This window comes from Carcharhinus amblyrhynchos, chromosome 9, assembly GCF_965287045.1.
Source record: "Carcharhinus amblyrhynchos chromosome 9, sCarAmb.v2.hapA, whole genome shotgun sequence".
NCBI classification, from domain to species: domain Eukaryota; kingdom Metazoa; phylum Chordata; class Chondrichthyes; order Carcharhiniformes; family Carcharhinidae; genus Carcharhinus; species Carcharhinus amblyrhynchos.
Genome location: NC_137332.1, coordinates 70,889,376 through 70,909,612, shown reverse-complemented (window position 1 = coordinate 70,909,612; position 20,237 = coordinate 70,889,376). Strand labels below are relative to the sequence as shown.

The 20,237-nt window shown below is 41.1% G+C and overlaps 1 protein-coding gene across 1 annotated transcript in view; it reads left to right on the top strand.

Annotated features, from left to right (window-relative positions):
- Window positions 1-1,676: 1,676 nt before the first annotated feature.
- LOC145347929 (transcriptional adapter 1-like) overlaps window positions 1,677-20,237 on the top strand; it is a 58,443-nt gene continuing 39,882 nt past the window's right edge. The window contains exons 1-3 of the mRNA XM_080195918.1: window positions 1,677-1,836; window positions 11,823-11,914; window positions 19,165-19,230. Coding sequence (XP_080052044.1) covers window positions 1,763-1,836; window positions 11,823-11,914; window positions 19,165-19,230 — 232 coding nt within the window. The 5' untranslated portion in view covers window positions 1,677-1,762. The remainder of the gene's footprint in view (window positions 1,837-11,822; window positions 11,915-19,164; window positions 19,231-20,237) is intronic.

The window sequence follows — 20,237 nt, the reverse complement described above, 5'->3', positions numbered from 1 at the left end:
CCTGCAGACTGGGTTTTTGCGACTTGTGCACAAGGACCCCCAGGTCCCTCTGCACCGTAGCATACTCGTCCCAACTCTGCAGCCTCCATGCTATAACCATTCACCATTCAGCCTCTTTCCTCCAAAACTGAAGCCAACAACAAATCTGGGAGAAAGGTCAGGCACAATCGTGAAGCTGCAGTGGGAGATCAGATCTGGAATGACAAAGCAGCCTTGAAAAGAACTAAATGTCTTTCAAAGATGCCAGTAAATAAGGTCACATTTGATCTTCTGGATGAATGTGAATGGTCCCCTGCCAATATTCAATGGGGGGAGTGGCTGTCTCTCCCCTGGGTCCTGGCCAACATTTATCCTGAAAGCAATACCTCTCACAGGGATGACTGCTAGTCTATCTTATTGCTCTTTGAGGGAGTAAGTTTGGTATGAATTGTTGCTGCAGCTGTTTAAAATTGGGCACATGGTCACCTACTGGCGAGTACTGCTCTCACAGCATCAGGCACCTGGGTTCGATTCGTGGTTTGGGTCACTGTATGGTGCATTTGCCCCATGTCTGTGTGCGTTTTCATAGAATCATAGAACCCTACAGTGCAGAAAGAGGCCCTTCAGCCCATCAAGTCTGCACCGACTACAATCCCACCCAGGCCCTACCCACATATCCCTACGTATTATTACCCACTAATCCCTCTAACCTAAGGATCTTAGGACACTAACGGACAATTTAGCATGGCCAATCAGCCTAACCCGCACATCTTTGGACTGTGGGAGGAAACCGGAGCACCAGGAGGAAACCCACACAGACACGAGGAGAATGTGCAATCTCCACACAGACAGTGACCCACGTTGGGAATCGAACCCAGGTCCCTGGAACTGTGAAGCAGCAGTGCTAACCACTGTGCTACCGTGTTGGGGTTTTGTCCAGCTGCTCCAGTTTCTTCCCTCAGTCCAAAAGATGTGCTAACTAAAGTGTATTGAGCATGCTAAATGCTCCCTCAGTGTACCGGAACAGGCACCAGAGGGTGACGGCTGGGGAATTTTCACCGTAATTTAATTGCAGCGTTAATATAAGCCTACTTGTGACACTAATAAATAAACTTTAATTGCTGGTCACTTCAAAAAGCACTGGTTTGGTTGGGAAGGATTTTGCGGACATGGAAGGCACAGGTTTACCTTTCCAAGTGTTTCATACTGGCTGGATACTTTCAGAGCCTCATCCAGAGCCTCGGCTGCCTTTGGGGGAGATTCATGACAGGGTTTACAATTTGGGACTCTGCTCCAGCTGCTGGTGTCTGGCTCCTGGCACCCCGAGCTGATCCTCCGGGCCGGCAGGGGGTGGTGTGGAGCCGGTTCTCCGAGCTGGCAGATGGTGGAATGGAGCGGGTACCCCGGGCCGGCAGGGGGCGGGGTAGAGCTGCTCTTCCGGGCCGGCAGGGATCGAAGTGGAGCGGGTCCTGCGGACTGGTCGGGGGCTGGTGAAGCGGGTCCTCCGTGCCGACAGGGGGCGGGGTGGAGCAGGTCCTCCAGCCCTGTAGGGGGCGGGGAGGGGCGGGCCCTCCGGGCCGGCAGTGGGGACGATGATCCTCCGGGCCGGCAGGGGGCAGGATGGAGCGGGTCCTCCGGGCCGTCAGGGGGCGGGGGCGGAGCGGGTCCTCCGGGCCGGCAGGGGGCGGGGTGGAGCTGGTCCTCCGGGCGAATGGGTTTGAGATAAACGCCTTCGAGCGGTGAGGAGAAGCCGTCTCAGTTTCAGTGAAAGCTCTTCCCGGACATGGCGACTCATGTCAGCGAGCTGGAGGCAGCCAAGAAGACCTTGACGGAGGCTTTAGGGGAGAATGTGAAGCAGTGAGTGTGGCCGTAGGGAGGCTGTTGCTGCTGGAGTCGGGGCCCGAGACCGCCGTTAACATTAACCCCTGTGTGGATCTGCTGCTTGGGTTCAGTCAGAGTGCCCGGGCCCTGCGGATATCCAGTGGGATGGGAGAGAGACCCTCTCAGTTGTTATTTAAATCCAGTGAGAGCCCAGGCTGCAAGTTAGTTGTGGGTATTGGAGTTGCGATAGATTTAAATCTAAGCAAGTGCGAAGTTATTAATTTTGGAGTGAAAAATGATGAGTACTTTCTAGATGGTATGAAGTTAAATACAGTGGATGTCCAAAGAGATTTGTGGGTCCAGGTTCCATAAAATGCCACAAACAGCTGCAGAAAATAACCAAGAAAACTAGGAATAGTGGCCTTAATATCTACAGATTCACAAGCATGATGCCTGGACGTCAGGGATTTAATTATGGGGAGAGATTATACAAATTAAACCTGTTTTCTCTAGAATTTAAAAGGTTAAGGGGTGATCTGACTGAAGTCTTTGGGATATTAACAGGAAAAGACAAGATAGATAAAGTTAAAACTAGTTCCACTGGAGAGTCTAGAGGAGTGCCAGTGGTTTATAAATTATGGCCAGACCATTCAGGAGAGATGTTAGGAAGCACTTATACACACAAAGGATAGTCGAGGTTTGGAACTCTCTGCCACAAATGACTTTCGATGCTAGATCAGTTGCAATCTTTAAATCTAAGGTAGATTTGTTTTTGTTAAGCAAAGGTATAAGAACATAAGAAATAGGAGCAGGAGTAGGCCAACTAGCCCTTCAAGCCTGCCCCGCCATTCAATAAGATCATGGCTGATCTGTCGTGGCTCAGTTCCACATTCCTGCCCTCTCCCCATAACCCTTAATCCCCTCTCTTATCAAAAACCCATCAACCCGCTTCTTAAAAATATTTAGCGAGGTAGCCTCCACCACTTCAACTGGCAGAGAATTCACCCTTTGAGTGAAGAAGTTCTTCCTCAACTCTGTTCTAAACCGCCCCCCTTTATCTTGAGGCTGTGCCCCCTCGTCCTACTATCCTTTCTGAGCGGGAAGAGTCTCTCCACCTCTATCCTATCCATCCCAGTCATCATCATATACGTCTCAATGAGATCTCCCCTCATTCTTCTAAACTCTAACAAGTACAAGCCTAATTTATTCAGCCTCTCCTCATAGCTCAACCCCCTCAACTCCGGCATCAGCCTAGTAAACCTCCTCTGCACTCCCTCCAAGGCCAAAATATCCTTGCGTAAGTACGGCGACCAAAACTGCACACAGTACTCCAGCTGCGGCCTCACCAATGCCCTATACAGCTGCAGCAAGACCTCCCTACTTTTATATTCAATCCCCCTCGCGATGATGAAGGCCAGCTTCCCATTCGCCTTCCTGACCACCTGCTGCACCTGCAATCTGGGTTTTTGTGACTCATGCACAAGGACCCCGAGGTCCCTCTGCACCATCGCCTGCTGCAGTTTTTCTCCACGTAAGTAATAATCCTTCCTACCATTATTCCTACCAAAGTGGACCACCTCGCACTTGCCAACATTAAATTCCATTTGCCATTTCTTGGCCCATTTGCCCAGCCTATCTAGATCCTTCTGTAGACTCTCCCCACCCTCCGCACAATTTGCCTTTCCACCAATTTTGGTGTCATCAGCAAATTTCGACACCCTACACTCGGTTCCCTCCTCCAGATCATATCAAGGGATATGGGCCAAAGCAAGTATATGGAATTAGGCCACAGCCTTGTTCCCATTAAATGGCAGAATAGGCTCGATGGCCTGTTCCTATGATACCTTTGCCTGTAGCTGCTTGTCTCTCTCTGTGGAGTTCAAAAGCTGTCATTTGACCTTTCACTGTCTTATATTTTACTTCTGTGCTGATTTTTTTTTTTGATTTAGTTGTTTGGCAGAAATAGGCCAGAGGTTTAGACAGTGAATGATACGAATGGGTCAAACGTGCACCAGTAAGGGCAGCTTTTATTTAAAAATAGTTCTCAAATAATTAGGAACCATTAGATCTCATTACACAAAGCTTGAGTGAATTTGGTGACTGCCAATTTAAAAATGTCTTTGTTTTCAACATTGCAAACTCAAAATGGATAAGAATCTTTGTATTTCCAATAAATGTTACAATCAAGCTAAATGACAGTTTATTGACACCACTCTCAGGATTTCCCATCAAACACTCGTCATCCTGTTAATAACTTTGAATTTAAAGAAAAATAAGTCCCTTAAGGATGTAACTTGTAGGGTAGATGAAGAGGAGCCAGTATGTGATGGTGTATGAATGAAGCAGTGTCATGATGGGAGAAATGGTCAAGTAATTGGTATAAAGGAGAGCTGACCAAGCTATTCCAAATTGCCAGATCCCTGTAAAACTGACTGAATAAGACATGACTAACACCCGAGAAGGCCAACTGCCTGACCTCGGTTTGTTGTGATAAGTTTGACTTTGCGTCACCCAAGACACGACGAACATCAGAGAAGGTCAACTGCCTGAGATAACATGCAGGAAATTAGATAAGGTCGGATGAAGGAGTCACAGAAATTCTTATTACATCAGAAAACGACATGATCAAAAATCACAAACCTTCTTGTCCCCTCAAGGTACAAGATAATGATATTATTGATGAGACATAGAGGTCACCTGATCCTAATACAATTGATGATGTATTACTGCTTGTATTACTAATTGAACACGTACACCGATAAGAAAAAGGTATAATTATGGAACTGATTCTTGTAGCTGGTGCGGTCTTGGTATAGAATCAGCAGTTTGTAGGGACTGCTCTCTGTTTCCAAGACTGCCATATACTGCATGCAGTTTTGTGATAATAAAAGCTAGTTGTTTTTGCTAAGGAAACTTTGTTTAGTTTTACTATCACAGCTCGGAAAACAAGAAATTCTCCACTACAACAAGTAGATGTAATATAAATGGGTTTCCAAATGACATTTGATGTGCAAAAGATTAGTAAGCAAGATAAGGGCTCATAGAGCTGAGGGTAATTTATTATGGATTCACATCTGGTTAACAGATAGGAAACAGTGGCCATAAACTGCGTTTTTTCAAGATGGTACACTATGACTAGCAGAATGTGGCAAGAATTGGTGTCAAAGTCCCAGCTATTTGTGATTTATTTGCATGAATTAGACAGAGTAATGTATCTATATTTGCTGATGGGACAAAGCTATGTGTGAAGGTAAGCTGTGTGGAGGACATAGGCTGCAAGAAATATAGGTTGTGAATGAACAATAAAATGGCAGATGGAGTATATTGTAAGGAAGTATGAAGTTATTAATTTTTCTGACGAGAATAGAGAAGCAGTACATCTTCTAAAAGTTGGAAAACTTATAAATATTGATGTTCAAAGAGATTGGGTGTGCTCATGCAAGAGACGCAAAAAGTTAGCATGCAGGTACAGTAAGCAATAATAAAGGCAATTGGCCTTTATATCAGTTGGGAGTACAGAAATGAAGAAATTCTACAGTTGGACAGAGTTTTGGTGAGATCACATCTGGAATTCTAAGTGCAGTGTTGGTCTCCATATTAAGGGAAGAATATAGTTACATTGGAGGTTGTACAGTGAAGGTTCACTAAATTGGTCCTTGGGATGAGGGTTGTCCTATGATGAGAGGCTAAGGAAATTGTGCTTGTATTCTCTGGAATTTGGAAGAATGAGGCAATCTCATTGAAATCTACAAAATTCTGCAGAGGCTTGATGAAGTGGACACTGAAACATACTGGATTCTGAAAGTGCTTGATGGAGTAGATGCTGAGAGATTGTTTCTGCTATTCTGGGAGTCTAGAATATGGGGGCACAGTCTTAAGATAAGGTGCCAATTATTTAGGACCGAGACTAGAAATTACTTCACTTAAAGGATTATAAACCTTTGGAACTCTACCCCAGAGGATTGTGGATTCTCCATTGATGAATACGTTTTAAGATTAGGATAGCCAAAATTTTGGTATCTCAGGAAACTGAGGGATATGGAGATTGTGGGATGGGGAGGAGATGTGGAATCTAAACAGAAAATTAGCCATGATTGTTCTGAATGGTGGAGCTGAAGTGATGGATCATTAAGTCATATGGTCTACTGTTCCTATTGTGTTATTTTTGGAGCTCCTGCAGCTATGGTAGTGAGATAATATGAATCATTGGAGATTATGAAGAACCTTTTTTTTGTAACTGAATACTTTAGTGTATGACCAGAGTCGGCCTTTGACTACTTATAAACCTGTTTTGATCTTGCCTCTGATTACCTGGAAGAATTGAGTTAAAATATATATCTTGCAGTGCATTCTGCATTGCCAACTTTATTCCACGCCTAACCAGGAATGAAGTGTACCAACATTTCATGTACATCATCCTTGCAGTGATGCCTGAAGGGTATCATTGTTTTCGCATCTGAATGATGAGCTTGAGATGTGTGTGTGGGTGTCTTGTCTTTGATGTTAGTGTGACTTAGAATAGACAACATGCATGCTAACATCTTGGACGCAATTTCCTTGCATCTTGACACCTGATTTTCAACATAAAATAAGAAGTGTTTTCTTTTTAAATCCAATTTGGGAAGAAATTAATATTTGATTCACCACTGAAATTATTGTACATAGAAGAAGTTGGGTTTGAAGGGACAATTTTTTTAACAGGACTTATACACACATTTACAGAGTGATGTACGGCTGAAAAAGAAGTCAAATCCTAAGGTTGGAGTAAGATACAGCAGCTGAGGTTTAATTTTTATGATATTGCTGTTAATAATTGCTGAGCTGCACAAAGCCCAAAGGGGAACTTGGATTAGCTATCTCAACAATTTGCAATTTGTATTTTATTATGAAAAGATATGGGTACTGAAGTCAGGAACAAAATATTCCAGTGCCACTTTTGGAGGTTTTAAACATTAAATCATTTATTAACAAATAGAAAACTTAAAGACGTGATTATAATTACACAGTTAAAAATAGTCCCACAAATATTTCTTACAAGATTTATGTCTCGTTCACTTCACAGCCAAATATCCCTTTTCAGGCAACAGTCCGTTTAGATTCTTAATCTATAAAAAAAATCCAATAATACTACCATGGTTACTGTAGGGGAGGTATTCATAAGGCTTCTCCCCTCTCACTTGACAAAGGAAATTCAAGGCGTGTAACAAAAGTTTGCCTTCAGGAACTGACACACAATTTTTGAGGGTTCAGAGCTCACTTTGCATCTTTCACAGCTATCTCTAAACACAGCGTATTCTTCAGGATATTGCATGGCCACTGTCTTTTCTTCCAGCTTTCAATCCTTCCTTAAGTATGCCTTTCATCTTTAAAACCCATTATTCATAATATTCTTCAGAAGTTACCTTTCTCAGAATATATGAAAAACTGTTGCTTTATGACGACTACTTTTGGATAAAACTAAACTTAATATGTTGTTTTATTTGTTTATGATCTGTGCCAATTGTAAATTTTCCTTTTGAAGTATGACCATTAATCTTCAACTACCCTCTTATCCCCAATGCAAAATTCTATTCATGTTGTTCCCTGGTACTCCACTATGTGTACCTGCGTTACTTTTATATCTAACCCTTTTCCAGTGATTTAACCTTTTAACTTAAGTCTAACTGTCTTCAGTTTATTTAAATTAGTCACACACATGCACACAGCCTCCACAGTCTGTTTCACAATAAACCACAGTGAAATTGGGAAACTCCAATATTTCTTTACATCATCACATTTGCGTAAAATTGTTCCGCAGATTGTTTTGTCGCCCTGTTTCATCCTCTCAAAACACAGTTGTCTCCTGGTCTGATGTACATAATATCCTTCTTGAGGACCTGCTGCTTCGATCCTATATGAAGACCAACTCATTCAGACTCCTCTCTCATGTCCTATCACATAGTAAACAACACTGATCTATCGCTGCTTCGTTACTTTATCAAGTCACCTCTCCATTTTGACGCAGTGTTGAATTCCCCCTCAACTCTTAGGAGATACTTGGGGTCTATTATTTCTGTTATGTTATATGTTACTATGTAAACTTTGTGTTTAATACTGTTGTTAAACGGCATAAATAAAGCAAAACTGTGTCTATTATACAGGAATTTAATGTGGGTGTGTTGACCAGTGCACTTTCAAAGGGAATCCAAACTCTACTCCTGATGCGTGTTGCTTGTGGTTAATTCATCAGCTTTATTTCACCACTGTGTGACTGTGTAGTCAAAATTGATGGTTTTCTATTACATTTCTCTTTATTTCTTGTTACTATTTTAGTGTCCATTACAATTTCTGTTTTATGCTTTGTAAAAAATATACAGGAGCATAATTTTGAATATATAAAAATCTAAGGAAAAATACTCTGCCCTTGTACAACAAAATAGATTTCACTTTAGTGGTGATTCATTTAGCTCTCAGTAGGCAAACCTTTATCAATCTTTGTGCCGATTTCAGACTGAGGTCCCAAAGATGAGTACCCATTCTCATTCATTATATATTTAAGTTTCAAATAGCCTTTTTTGTTGTAATAGTCTATTCCTAATTGTTTTGAAGATTTTATGTGCTAACAAATGAGTTGTCCAGTAATTTGAATAAGCTGTGAATATTTTGTGATACATTAATCAAATTAAGAAAAGTTGACTAGTCAAAGCTATAATCTTATCTTTAGCGAGAGAGAGAAATAAAATTGTTTGATTAATAAGATTTTGTCAAAATGTGATTGGTTGCATTTGTCATGATTTGACTAAAGTCACAGACAGCATTCTCTGTGATGGTGCTGCATTATCCTTCCACGATTTCCTCAATTCCTCTGAAGCTTTGGCATAACTAACCACACCATCTTCCTCCAATGGCTTTGCTTTGTTGTCTAGTCTGATCACGCCATCTTCCTCCAATGCCTTTGCCTGGTCTAGCCTGATGGGACAGTCGTGCTTAAACGCTTATCCTTCTGATCAGAGCTGAGTAGCTTCAACACTGGCCTCCCTTCCTGCCCATTTCCTCAGATTACTCCAAAGATTTATCCTTCGCTGCCTACTGTTCCTTAGCCATGCGCTGTTCTTTTATGACATCTGAAGGCATAAGGCAACCTTCTACACGTATGCTGTTGATACCCAGCTCCAGCACACCATCACCTCTCTTGCTCCCTTTTGATATTCAGTCTTGATGGACTGCAATTTTCTCCAGCTAAAATTTGTGAAATCTGCTAACCTCGCCACAAACTTGGTATTCTTGTCAATGACTCCATCTTCGCCTCCAGTCACTGCACAGCCTGCACCAGCCTTCCACCTGACTCCAAACTGAGTTTCCGACATCCACTCTGGTATTCTTGACCACCGTTGAAACTCTTATTTATACCTTTGTCATCTCTGTGCTCCACTGTTACAATCTTATCCTGTAATCTCCATAAACTTCAGCTCAACCTAATTTCACTGACCGGTTTCGATCTTGCACGAAGTGTCGCTCATCTCTGTCCCTTTCCTCCTTGCTAACTTGCATCTGATGTGTTGAATTTAAACTTCCAATTGTTACATTTGAATCTCCCCTTGGCCTCACCATCTTCTATCACTGTAACATCCTTTAGCCTTCACAAGGCCATGGTCCCATTCAAATTTATGTTTCTCTGAATCTGGGCACATTTTGTACCGTCACCCCCTTTATTTTGCCCCACAGTTGACAGTTCTGCTTTTTAGCTGCTTAAGCCCTGCAAGCCGCAACATTCTCTCTAAACTCCTTTGCCCTGCTTTGTTTAAGAAACTGCTTAAAATCTATATCATGAAACATTTAGTCATCCTTCCCAGTTTATTCTTGTTTGGTTTGGCATCCATTGTTTTTGATTACACCTCTGAGAAGCATCTTGCAGCACTTTTCAGCATTAGAATTCTAGAATGACTTCAGCACAGACTGAGGTCATTTAGCCCTCAAGTCCATGTTGGCCCAATCCAAGATTGGCTCCACTCCCTGTCATTTATTTCTCCTTCAGGTGCTTATCAAAATTCCAATCTGAACGCCACATTTGAATCCACCTCTACCAGCCTTTCAGTCCGTGGTTTGCAGATTGTAACCACTGCTGCCTAAAACTAGATTTCTCCCTTTGCTTCACTCAGCATTCTTGGATGTGTCACATCCAGTCCTCCTGATTTCTCAACTTTAAATACAGCCAGCCTTTCTAATACCTTTTTATCAATTTTCAGCCCATCTAGTCTCTCAGCCATATCCTTTTTTTACTACGAAATTAGTATCATAATCTTCCTTGGTGAGGACATGACTGAGATACTAAATGAGTAAATACTCTTTTAACAACTCAGTCATGTCCTCTGCTTCCATGTCTTTTTGGTCCCTAATTGGCCTCATCCCCTCTTACTATCTTTTTACTGTTTATATACCAGTAGATGCTTTCTTCATTCTCATTTATATTAACTATCAGTCTTTTCCCATACTTTCTTAGCCTCTCTAATTGCTGTTTTCATTTACCCTCTGAACTTTCTGTATTCAGGCTCGTGCTGACTGACATCGGTTTGTCCTGTACTCGTTTCTGCTTCATCTGTCTCTTTATCTATTCCTGGGAGTTCTGACTTTGGTTGTCCTATCTTTCCCCCTCCTGTGAATAGACATTGGCTATTACCTGAACCTTCTCCTGTATAAAGGCAGCCCCATTTTCCATTACAGTTTTATTGGTCAAACTTTGATTCCAGTTTACCAGGGATGGATCTGTTCTCATTCCCACTGAAATTGGACTTCGTGCCATTAAGTATTTGTGTTCTACATTTCTTCTTGTCCTCTTCAACAGCTAACCTAAAACTAATGATTTCCATTATCATCATTCCACAAATATTCCCCGAGTAACACTTGATCCACATGACCCATCTTATTCACCAGAACAGCAATGATTCATCTCTCATTGAGCCAGAAACACACTGATCAAGACAATTCTGCAGAACTCCTATTGCCCTTTACAGTTTACCACAATGATGTCTCATAGAACCAGGAACCCAGGTTCGAATCTCGGTTTGGGTCATTGTCTGCACAGTTTGCACGTTTTCCCAGTGTCTGCGTGGATTTTCCCCTAGTGCTCCGATTTCCTCCCAGTCTGAAAGATGTGCTGGTTAGGTGTATTAGCCATGCTAAATTCTCCCTCAGTGTACCCGTACAGGCATTGATGTGGCAACTAGGGGGATTTTCACAGTAACTTCATTGCAGTGTTAATGTAAGCCTACTTGTGACACTAATAAATAAACTTTAAACTTTTGAAAATTTTACTGTCTCAACCTGTAGTAGAATAATTGAACTTCCACACGTATTGTTCTTCAGCTGGTGGGTCTGCGGAGGGTAGGGTACATCATCACATCCGGGAATGATATTTTGATATGGTTAGTTTTCCTTTTCACATTCTGTTTTAGATCTGTGCCCCACAAGGGGCTTGTCACACTTTTGTTTAATTTATTGATCATTGTTTTATTAAGAGTGTAGTTCTTCAGGCCTTCCGCACTAGGTGGTGCCACGGGCCGAAGTGCATCATAAATCCGGGAATGATGTTTTAGTTTGATTAGTTAAGTTTCCTTTCATGTTTTGATTTTTGTTACAATGCCCCTCAAGGGGGCTGTCATCCCTCTTTAGTTTGTTCATTTTATTGATCATTTATTCAATTCATGAGTATAGAGTTCTTGTATGTCTCTGTATTAACCCTACAAATTAACTCTTTCCCATTAATAAATAGCTCATATAATACCAAGTAATGTACTGGCAATTCTGCTGTTTCTTGACTCTAAACAAATGGATCATGTTTTCCAGAACATCCTCTCTGTCGTGTTGTAATCTCCTTAATCAAAACAACATTTCTCTTCCATATTAAGTTATTGTTTTCATTGTATCTTCCCTGTCTGAGTTCCTTTTTGGAAACTAGTATGAATCTGCCTTCATCACAGTTTCAAGTGGATCTTAACTATGAGCTGAGAGAAAAGCAAATTTTTTGTTTCCTTTTGCTTTCTCAGATATTGGGCAAACTTGAAGCTTTGGTTCAAACAAAAGATAAGCAAAGAGGAGTTTGATGTGGAAGCAAGGAGACTCCTTACTCATGATAATGGTAAGACCTGTGACTGTTTAATTCTCTTACCTCTAACAGAGCTGTGGATTTTACAAATGAAAACTCATGCACAAAAATTGGCTTATCACACAGCACACTTAGTATCAAAGTACACAAAAGTTTCCTCTGTCTGCTGGCTGCAGTGACCCTCTGAGAGATGCATTTTCATAGTCGAAGTGCATTTACTTGCGATCAAAAGGTGGCAAATGCGCATGGGGCCAAATGGCTTCCTTCTGTGCTCTAGATGCTATGATTAATGTGGAAAATAGAAATATGCCCAAAAAGGGGCTACTGTTGGACATAGGTAGAACAGTGGAAGTAAATCTACTCTGCATCTAACCATGCTGTGAGGAATTGTTATTTTAGTGGGGATGTGCTAAAATCTCTAGTTATAAAAAGGAAGAGGAAATCTGCTCACATGAGGAGGTGCTTTGAACCAATCCATCCCAATCTTGTTCTCTTCATACTGAGAGCATGCAGATTACTATAAAGGCAATGTTGTTTCTCAATGTAAGCTTGTTTTCCCCATAAAGACATATTTTCAAATTATTCCCACATTGGAAGACCACTTGATTGTTCCAGTGCAAAATATGAGTAAAAGTTACATTTCTTTTCATCAAACATTATATATTTTAAAATCAGCTTCTGTGGCCAAGGGCTGAATTGAGGCAAGTTTTAGAATCAATCATTCCAAATAAAATGTAAAGATAAAAGTGATGGACAAATTGATACTGACTATTAGATTAGGGTTTTTAAATTATCAAAGTTCAAATGTCACCAGTATTAGAATTTATTAAATTGGATGACTGAAAAATGGCTTGGCACTATTCTTAGAATCAAAAAATAGAACCACAGAGTGCAGAAGGAGCCCCATTGAGCCTGCACCGACAACAATCCCATCCTGCCCCTATCCCTTAACCCACATTTACCCTATTAATCCCTGTAAAGAGCAATTTAATATGGCCACTCAACCTAACCAGCACATATTCAGACTGTGGAAGGAAACTGGTGGACCCAGAGGAAACCCATGCAGACAAAGGGAGAAAGTCACCCAAGCTGGGAATCGGACCTAGGTCCCTGGCGTTATAAGGTAGCAGTGCTAACTACTGTGCCACCATGCCAGTTGTTGTTTTACATCTTAATTCTGATAGTTGTTCGGTGTTCTATAGATGGTAGCTGCTGTGAGATCAGCTTGGGACTCGGCTGTAACCTTGCGTAAGAATGACAGAGTTGATGGGGTTTGTTCTCAGCTGACTCCATACTGCACTATGTAAAGCATCTGAGTAACTATAGTAATGGGCTATGGAAAACTTTGCAAGCCCCTTTTCTGAACACTTTGTGGCTTTGCATTACTGTTTTGTAATTCTGCCCAACCACGTGGGTGCACCATTTTCCATAACAGGTCAAAGAAAAAAGATGTGAAAATGTTTACAAGATCATCTCGAGAGAGAACATATTTCAGCTTCTGAAGAATGGAAGATCTGTTATGAAGTTGTATTGTGACATTATTCAATGACAGTTTTGGGAGAGGCCAGTTTGTTTTAAGCAAAGCTGATGTTAAAAATCTCTCGCTTTATGGGGTTGAGGTATATTCCATTTTCTACAGATCCATTGTGAACTTGCTCAAAAACAGCTGGCATGTGAGGTGCGATGTGACCATTAGACATTTTGATAACTGTCAGGTTGTCAATATATTTAAAGTGGTGAATGTCATTGTCAACATTTCTGCAGCTAGCCTCATTGATCATGCCAAGGAATGCTGTGGCTCCCATCTTAGTTCCTTGAGGACTCCAGCATGTATGCACATCCATCTGGACGCTTTATTGGTTAATTTGATACACTTCCTGATTTAGAATTAAGTTATTTATTCAAGAAACAAGGTGAATTGGCTTCATTTGTAGGAGCTTTGAGATGGTGATCCTATGATTAGTGTGATTGGGTGCTTTGAAGTCCATAAACATCAGTGAAGAAATTGACCCTGACCTGTCAGCATGCAGATGAATTGCAGAATATTGGTCAGGCAAAGTGAAGTTGGAGCACCTTTTGATATTTGCAGACTGTTTGGGGTCAAGGCTGTGTAGCTTTACTTCCATTGTTCCTTGTGCTATAAGATTTCTGTGATTTTGGAGGAACAGTCAGTTGGAGGAATTGAACACTAGTTGTCAATGCTGGGGAGTGACTGCTTTGGAATCGGAATGACATAAGTCCTTTTGTACTTTCCTGGGACTATTGATTGTGTGTATGATGCATTGATTTAAGGTTCAGCAAGTTTGTAAGAGAACTGATGTATAAGACTGGTGGCAATGTAGCATAGACTCTAATCATAAAACTAAGCCAATTTCTTATTTCTGCAAATTTTGATCTACTGAATAATTTTCTGGCTTGTGGAGGGAGTATGGAATTCATGAAAATGATCAAAGAGGAGTGGAATGAGTTCCTAACTGTCCAACATTGTTGATAAAATGCATTGTTGAGGAGGAGTTTGGAGTGTGGGTGGTATGTCTCCTAGTCTCTTGGAGTCTTATTTGATCACCTTTGGGTGGTGAGGACAGTTATATGGAGATTGACATGACAGGTAAGTTCAGAATAGAATAGCTCAAGTCAGTGTTGCAAACATAGTTTGAAGGGGAATACACAATCAGCAAGTCTATGAAGGGTACAAGGCATGAACCAACTAAGGTGTGGTGCTGGAGAATGCTGCAGAGATAGGATGGGGGTAAGCCTTGCCAAAATTTTGGTTGACCATTTCTTCCTAAGTTTAATATGGAGATTTGTCACTTGTTTGCAAGGCATGGGGGCTGTAGTCAAGTGTGAATCATAACCTGCGGCTAGGTTTGCAGAAGATTGATGGAAAGTAGCATATTAGAACATGTTCTGAAACTTTGGGCTGAGTCATCACACCTCAGGATATAACATTGCAAAACATTAGATGTACGTAAGAACATAAGAAATAGGAGCAGGAGTAGGCCATCTAGCCCCTTGAGCCTGCCCCGCCATTCAATAAGATCGTGGCTGATCTGTCGTGGCTCAGTTCCACATTCCTGCCCTCTCCCCATAACCCTTAATCCCCTCGCTTATCAAAAACCCATCAACCCGCGTCTTAAAAATATTTAGTGAGGCAGCCTCCACCACCTCAACGGGCAGAGAATTCCAGAGATTCACCACCCTTTGAGTGAAGAAGTTCCTCCTCAACTCCGTTCTAAACCGCCCACCCCCCCCCCCTTTATCTTGAGGCTGTGCCCCCTAGTCCTACTGTCCTTTCTGAGCGGGAAGAGTCTCTCCACCTCTATCCTATCCATCCCATTCATCACCTTATATGTCTCAATGAGATCTCCCCTCGTTCTTCTAAACTCTAACGAGTACAAGCCTAGTTTATTCAGCCCCTCCTCATAGCTCAACCCCCTCAACTCCGGTATCAGCCTAGTAAACCTCCTCTGCCCTCCCTCCAAGGCCAAAATATCCTTGCATAAGTACGGCGCCCAAAACTGCACACAGTACTCCAGCTGCGGCCTCACCAATGCCCTATACAGCTGCAGCAAGACCTCCCTACTTTTATATTCAATCCCCCTCGCTATGAAGGCCAGCATCCCATTAGCCTTCCTGACCACCTGCTGCACCTGCAAGCTGGGTTTTTGCGACTCATGCACAAGGACCCCGAGGTCCCTCTGCACCGTCGCCTGCTGCGGTTTTTCTCCACGTAAGTAATAATCCTTCCTACCATTATTCCTACCAAAGTGGACCACCTCGCACTTGCCAACATTAAATTCCATTTGCCAGTTCCTGGCCCATTCGCCCAGCCTATCTAGATCATATTGATAGAACATTGGAATTCACTCAATTAACCACAAATGGGTATCAATCAAAGATGGCCAGGATTTTGTAATCAGTGATGAACTATTGGCATCATTCATTCATCGCATGGGCTTTTGTGATAGAACTTTGCAATATTAGATTTCTACCTATGTGAACATGGCAAGCAAATGTATATTTCCTTAACTAGTCAGATTGAAAAATTGTTAATAAGTGGGGAAGACTATGAATCAGGATGTGTCAATTACAGTTGCTAAATCATATACAGGAAGTGAAATAGAGAAAGGGGGGGAAGAAAAGGCAAATAACATTAAAAATTATTTTAAATCTCCAGCAATAATTTAAACTTATAGGTGTCAAATTGTGATTTGTAAAAGTTGATTTTCAGTGCCAGAGAAGTTGTTTGGGAGTAATTAAGAATTAGCATGATTTTAAAAATTTACTTGCACTGCAATGCGCAAGATCCATTGTGAACTTGCTCAAGAACAGCTGGCATGTGAGATGCGATGTGATTGTTAGACAATTTGATAACTCTGGTTGTCAATATATTTAAAATGGTGAATGTCATTGGCATGTTTAGTGGATGTTGCTCATGTAAGTACAACAAATGGATGCCCTTCCATGCATTTCTATGACAATGGCAAGTCTCTTGATGAGATACAGTTGCAGCAAAGCTTCTGGAGGAACAGGGAAACTGGAACAGCAACTTCCTGTTTTTCGCATTTAAATGTGCAATATACATTCCAGTTGCTGGACGTTGTTGTCAGATTTATAGTAGTGAATGATTGCCGATAGCCTAAAATCCAGACCAATGTGAATGAAAAGGTATCACAAAGTGCCAATGAAAGAACTGCTGTAATCAAATTCCTTGATTTTTAAAAAAAATTACCATCCCTGTACCCATAAAAATACAAAATTGACTAATCTTATTGGTAGATAATTTGAGTTGTTTTGGAATGCTATTTCTATATTCTGGTTAGTTTGTAGAGCTAAAAATTACGTCTAGAACTGATAAGTAAAGTATACAATTCTGACTAAAAATTAAACTCCACCATAAATTTTTAGGGGGTGATCTTACTAGCTCGTCATGCAAATCGGTATGGCAAGCTGGTAAGGTCACAAGAGAGGTGAAAAACCGGTTTCGTGCCTGGTTTCTCACCTCTTGTGATATTATTGGCTTTGTTGTGCTGGCAAAAGGTGCAAAGCTGATTTTAATATTTAAATTCTTATTTAAGTATTATTAATGAGCCCAGGATGTAATCATCAGGGCTCACTTGCCTTAATGACCTTGCTGGTGAAGGTCCTCGCCGGTGAGGATCAAATATGGCCCCCCATCAACTGGGATCTGATGTAATGGCCTTGCCGGTGGGCCATTGAGGTGGTGGGGGAGCAGCGTCAACCTGATCGGAGTGCCGATTGGGGGTGGGGGAGGTGATGTGGAATGGGGGGATGTTTGGGGAAGTGACAGTCTCCCAATTCATTCAGTGGAAGATCATGGCGCATGTGCAAAAGTGCCCTCTAGCAGTCAGCGTGAATTGACCCTGTCCACTCCCCCTACTGGTGAGCATCACACTTTCCCTCTTTTTTTTCCCCTAAAGTGTACTAAGATTTTATTGTTTCTCTCGCTGAAAATAAAGGTGCAATTCTTTTCTGTTTTCATGCTTGTTTGGCACTTCGAATATTTTTGGTAAAATCACCCCATTAGAATTTTAATTTTTAAAACACTGCAAAAAAATTTGCCCTTTTTTTTTCATCCCCCATCCCTGCCTTGACGTTAGTGTGGTCTTCTGACAGGAGCCTGAAGCGTGAGTTGGACAGTTTGCCTGGGCTTTGGGATGCTGGGAATTACTTGCTGCTATAAACAAATTTTATGTGTGGGATTTTATTTTTTTAAAATCCTACTCTTTGGAAATGCAGCACATGATACACAATGACAATGTACTTCACATGTCAGCCAGTAGGAAAAACAGAAGATTTATATAACATCTGGTGAAAGAGAGAGAGAGAATTATTTTCATCCTATTCCTGTGGGACTCAAATTGCTCAATATTGCATTGTAGCATCCAGAGAATATACCATATAGCAATTGAGATTTCTGGATGGTGCATATGAGATCAATAAATTAGGTGATGAACCTTGCTGGGCATCTTATTGTTGTTCCCCAGCAGTAATTTTGCACCCCAACTTCTTTAACTTGGAAAAACTTGTTGGAAATGTGAGCTGATGATGGCACAGCAGATATCTGAGCATCTGGGACCTCTGTGAATGATGAGACTGACAATTTATCTCTTTAACCAATGAGATTTAAAGGATTGAAAAAGGAAGAGATAGAATAGGAAGGTGAATTAGAGTCAAATCAGGTACTGAAATTGCGAAGGGATTATGGAAAAGAGACGGGAGGTAAAAGCAGGAATTTACTACCTGAGTGAAACCAAACAGTTTAAGTTCTCTTTCTGGGCCAGAGAGGCTAATTGGCATTGAAATAATAATGATCATTTTGTTGAAAGGCATTTATTTTAGGCTCTTAGATACAAGCTCTAACCAGTTGCAGTGAGTTTAACGAGCAACTGATATGCACACCCATGAACTCTTAAAAATAACAGGTAAACTGCAGTTGATGTCACTTGTGAAAAGCATCAAGATTTGGAGATTTGCAACCCAAGATTGTCACTTAATTCCTGGAACCTGCTGATTTGCATATTTATAGAAGTGTGCATAATTGATATGTAACCTTCCAGCCAAATTTGACTCCTGATTTCAATTTTTCTAGCATATTCTAGTAAAAGTCAAACTCTGATCAAACTTGTCGTTTGCTTCTGTGGTATTTGGCTTGTGATAAGACAAGGGTTGAATATTTGAGGCATTTTGAAGCTGACTTTGGCTTGAATCAATCATCTGTTAGGCCAGGACTAGATGCCACTTATTGCAAACTCAACAGTAAGTAATATCTTGCCAGGGTAGTAGCTTCAGGAGCATCCAATTTGGGAAGTTAGCAGAAGGGAGCATTATCAGAATTATTGAAGTAACGGAGAAGGCGGAAGAAGAATTTACAGAATCTATCAAAATCTGCAATGGGAAGTACAATATGTAAAGAACTTGAGGTTTTTACAATAAAAGGCACAAGATTGTTTTATTAAAATTGTATAACAATAAAGTATATAGCAAATTATTTTACGCATTAGATCTGTGGAACTTCTAATTCGTTCTTTCAAGACAATTATGTGATGCCGTGTTTTGGTAAACTTGCTCATTTAACAGATAAACTGCTGTTGCAGAACGACAATGGAAATCTAAAATGGCTTCTAAGCTCTTGGACTAGCCCATGCTCAACAGCGCAGAATTTAGATAATCTCCTGTAACCACTTCTCTGTTCATTTAGCATTTAACATTGGTCGACTTAAAATGGTAATACTACAGGAAAAAATGATTTTGTTTTCCAGTGCATTCCCACAATGACTTCTTGCTTGCCATTCTCACCAGATGTCAGATCATGATTTCTGCTCCAGGTATGTGGGAATGGAAAAGTTTAAATAATGTAACTGTTTGAAGAAACTTGTTTTATGTATTCATTGTTGAAGCTTTTTACTCATTTATGCACAGCCAAACCCTGTTTCTTTTGGAGGTGTTGCTAATTTCTGCTTTTCCATTTCACCTTTGAATTGCATTAAGTGCCCCTGCCAAGTTGAATTATTATGGACTTCATAATTTTTGCAATTTCATCATTAAATTCCAGCCAAATAGATTGATGCAGAGAAGTGAAAACAAAATGGTCTGGAAGCAGTATTGATAAAAGCTGCAATATTAACTCTGCCTCTCTCTACCTGACCGGTTGAATATTTCCAGCACAGACTGATCCATAGTTTAGTTTCTTTAAAATAGATGTTTAATAAAGGAAAGGCATGGTTAGGGTTTTCCAGAGCAATGGAGTTATAAGTTATACTGTGCATATCATGTAATTGTGTGGGTATTTCCAAAATTTAACGGAACTGATTCCAGTAACTGTCACAGTTTCAAGCTTGGGTAGAATTTCTGTTCAATTTGGTCTTTCTACCAGATTATTAGAATCATAGAATCCCTACAGTGCAGAAGGAGACCATTCAGCCCATTGAACTTGCACCGACAACAGTCTCACACAGGCTTTATCCCTGTAACCCCATATGTTTACCCTGCTAATCCCCCTGATACTGAGGGGCAATTTATCATGGCCAATCAACCTAACACAGACATCTTTGGAATGTGGGAGGAAACTGGAGCACCTGGAGGAAATCCCACAGATGCAGGGGGGAATGTGCAAATTCCCCACACAGTGACCCGAAGCCAGAATCGAACCCAGGTCTCTGGTGCTGTGAGGCAGCAGTGTTAGCCACTGTGCCATCGTACATTGAAATGAGTAATGTATACTATCTGCATAATGTTTCTTCTGGTATTTGTGTCAATCCAAGACGCATAGATGAATGGTGAATTGAAATGATAAATTCCATCTTTGGAAAGCTGGAATGTACTCTCAATGCCT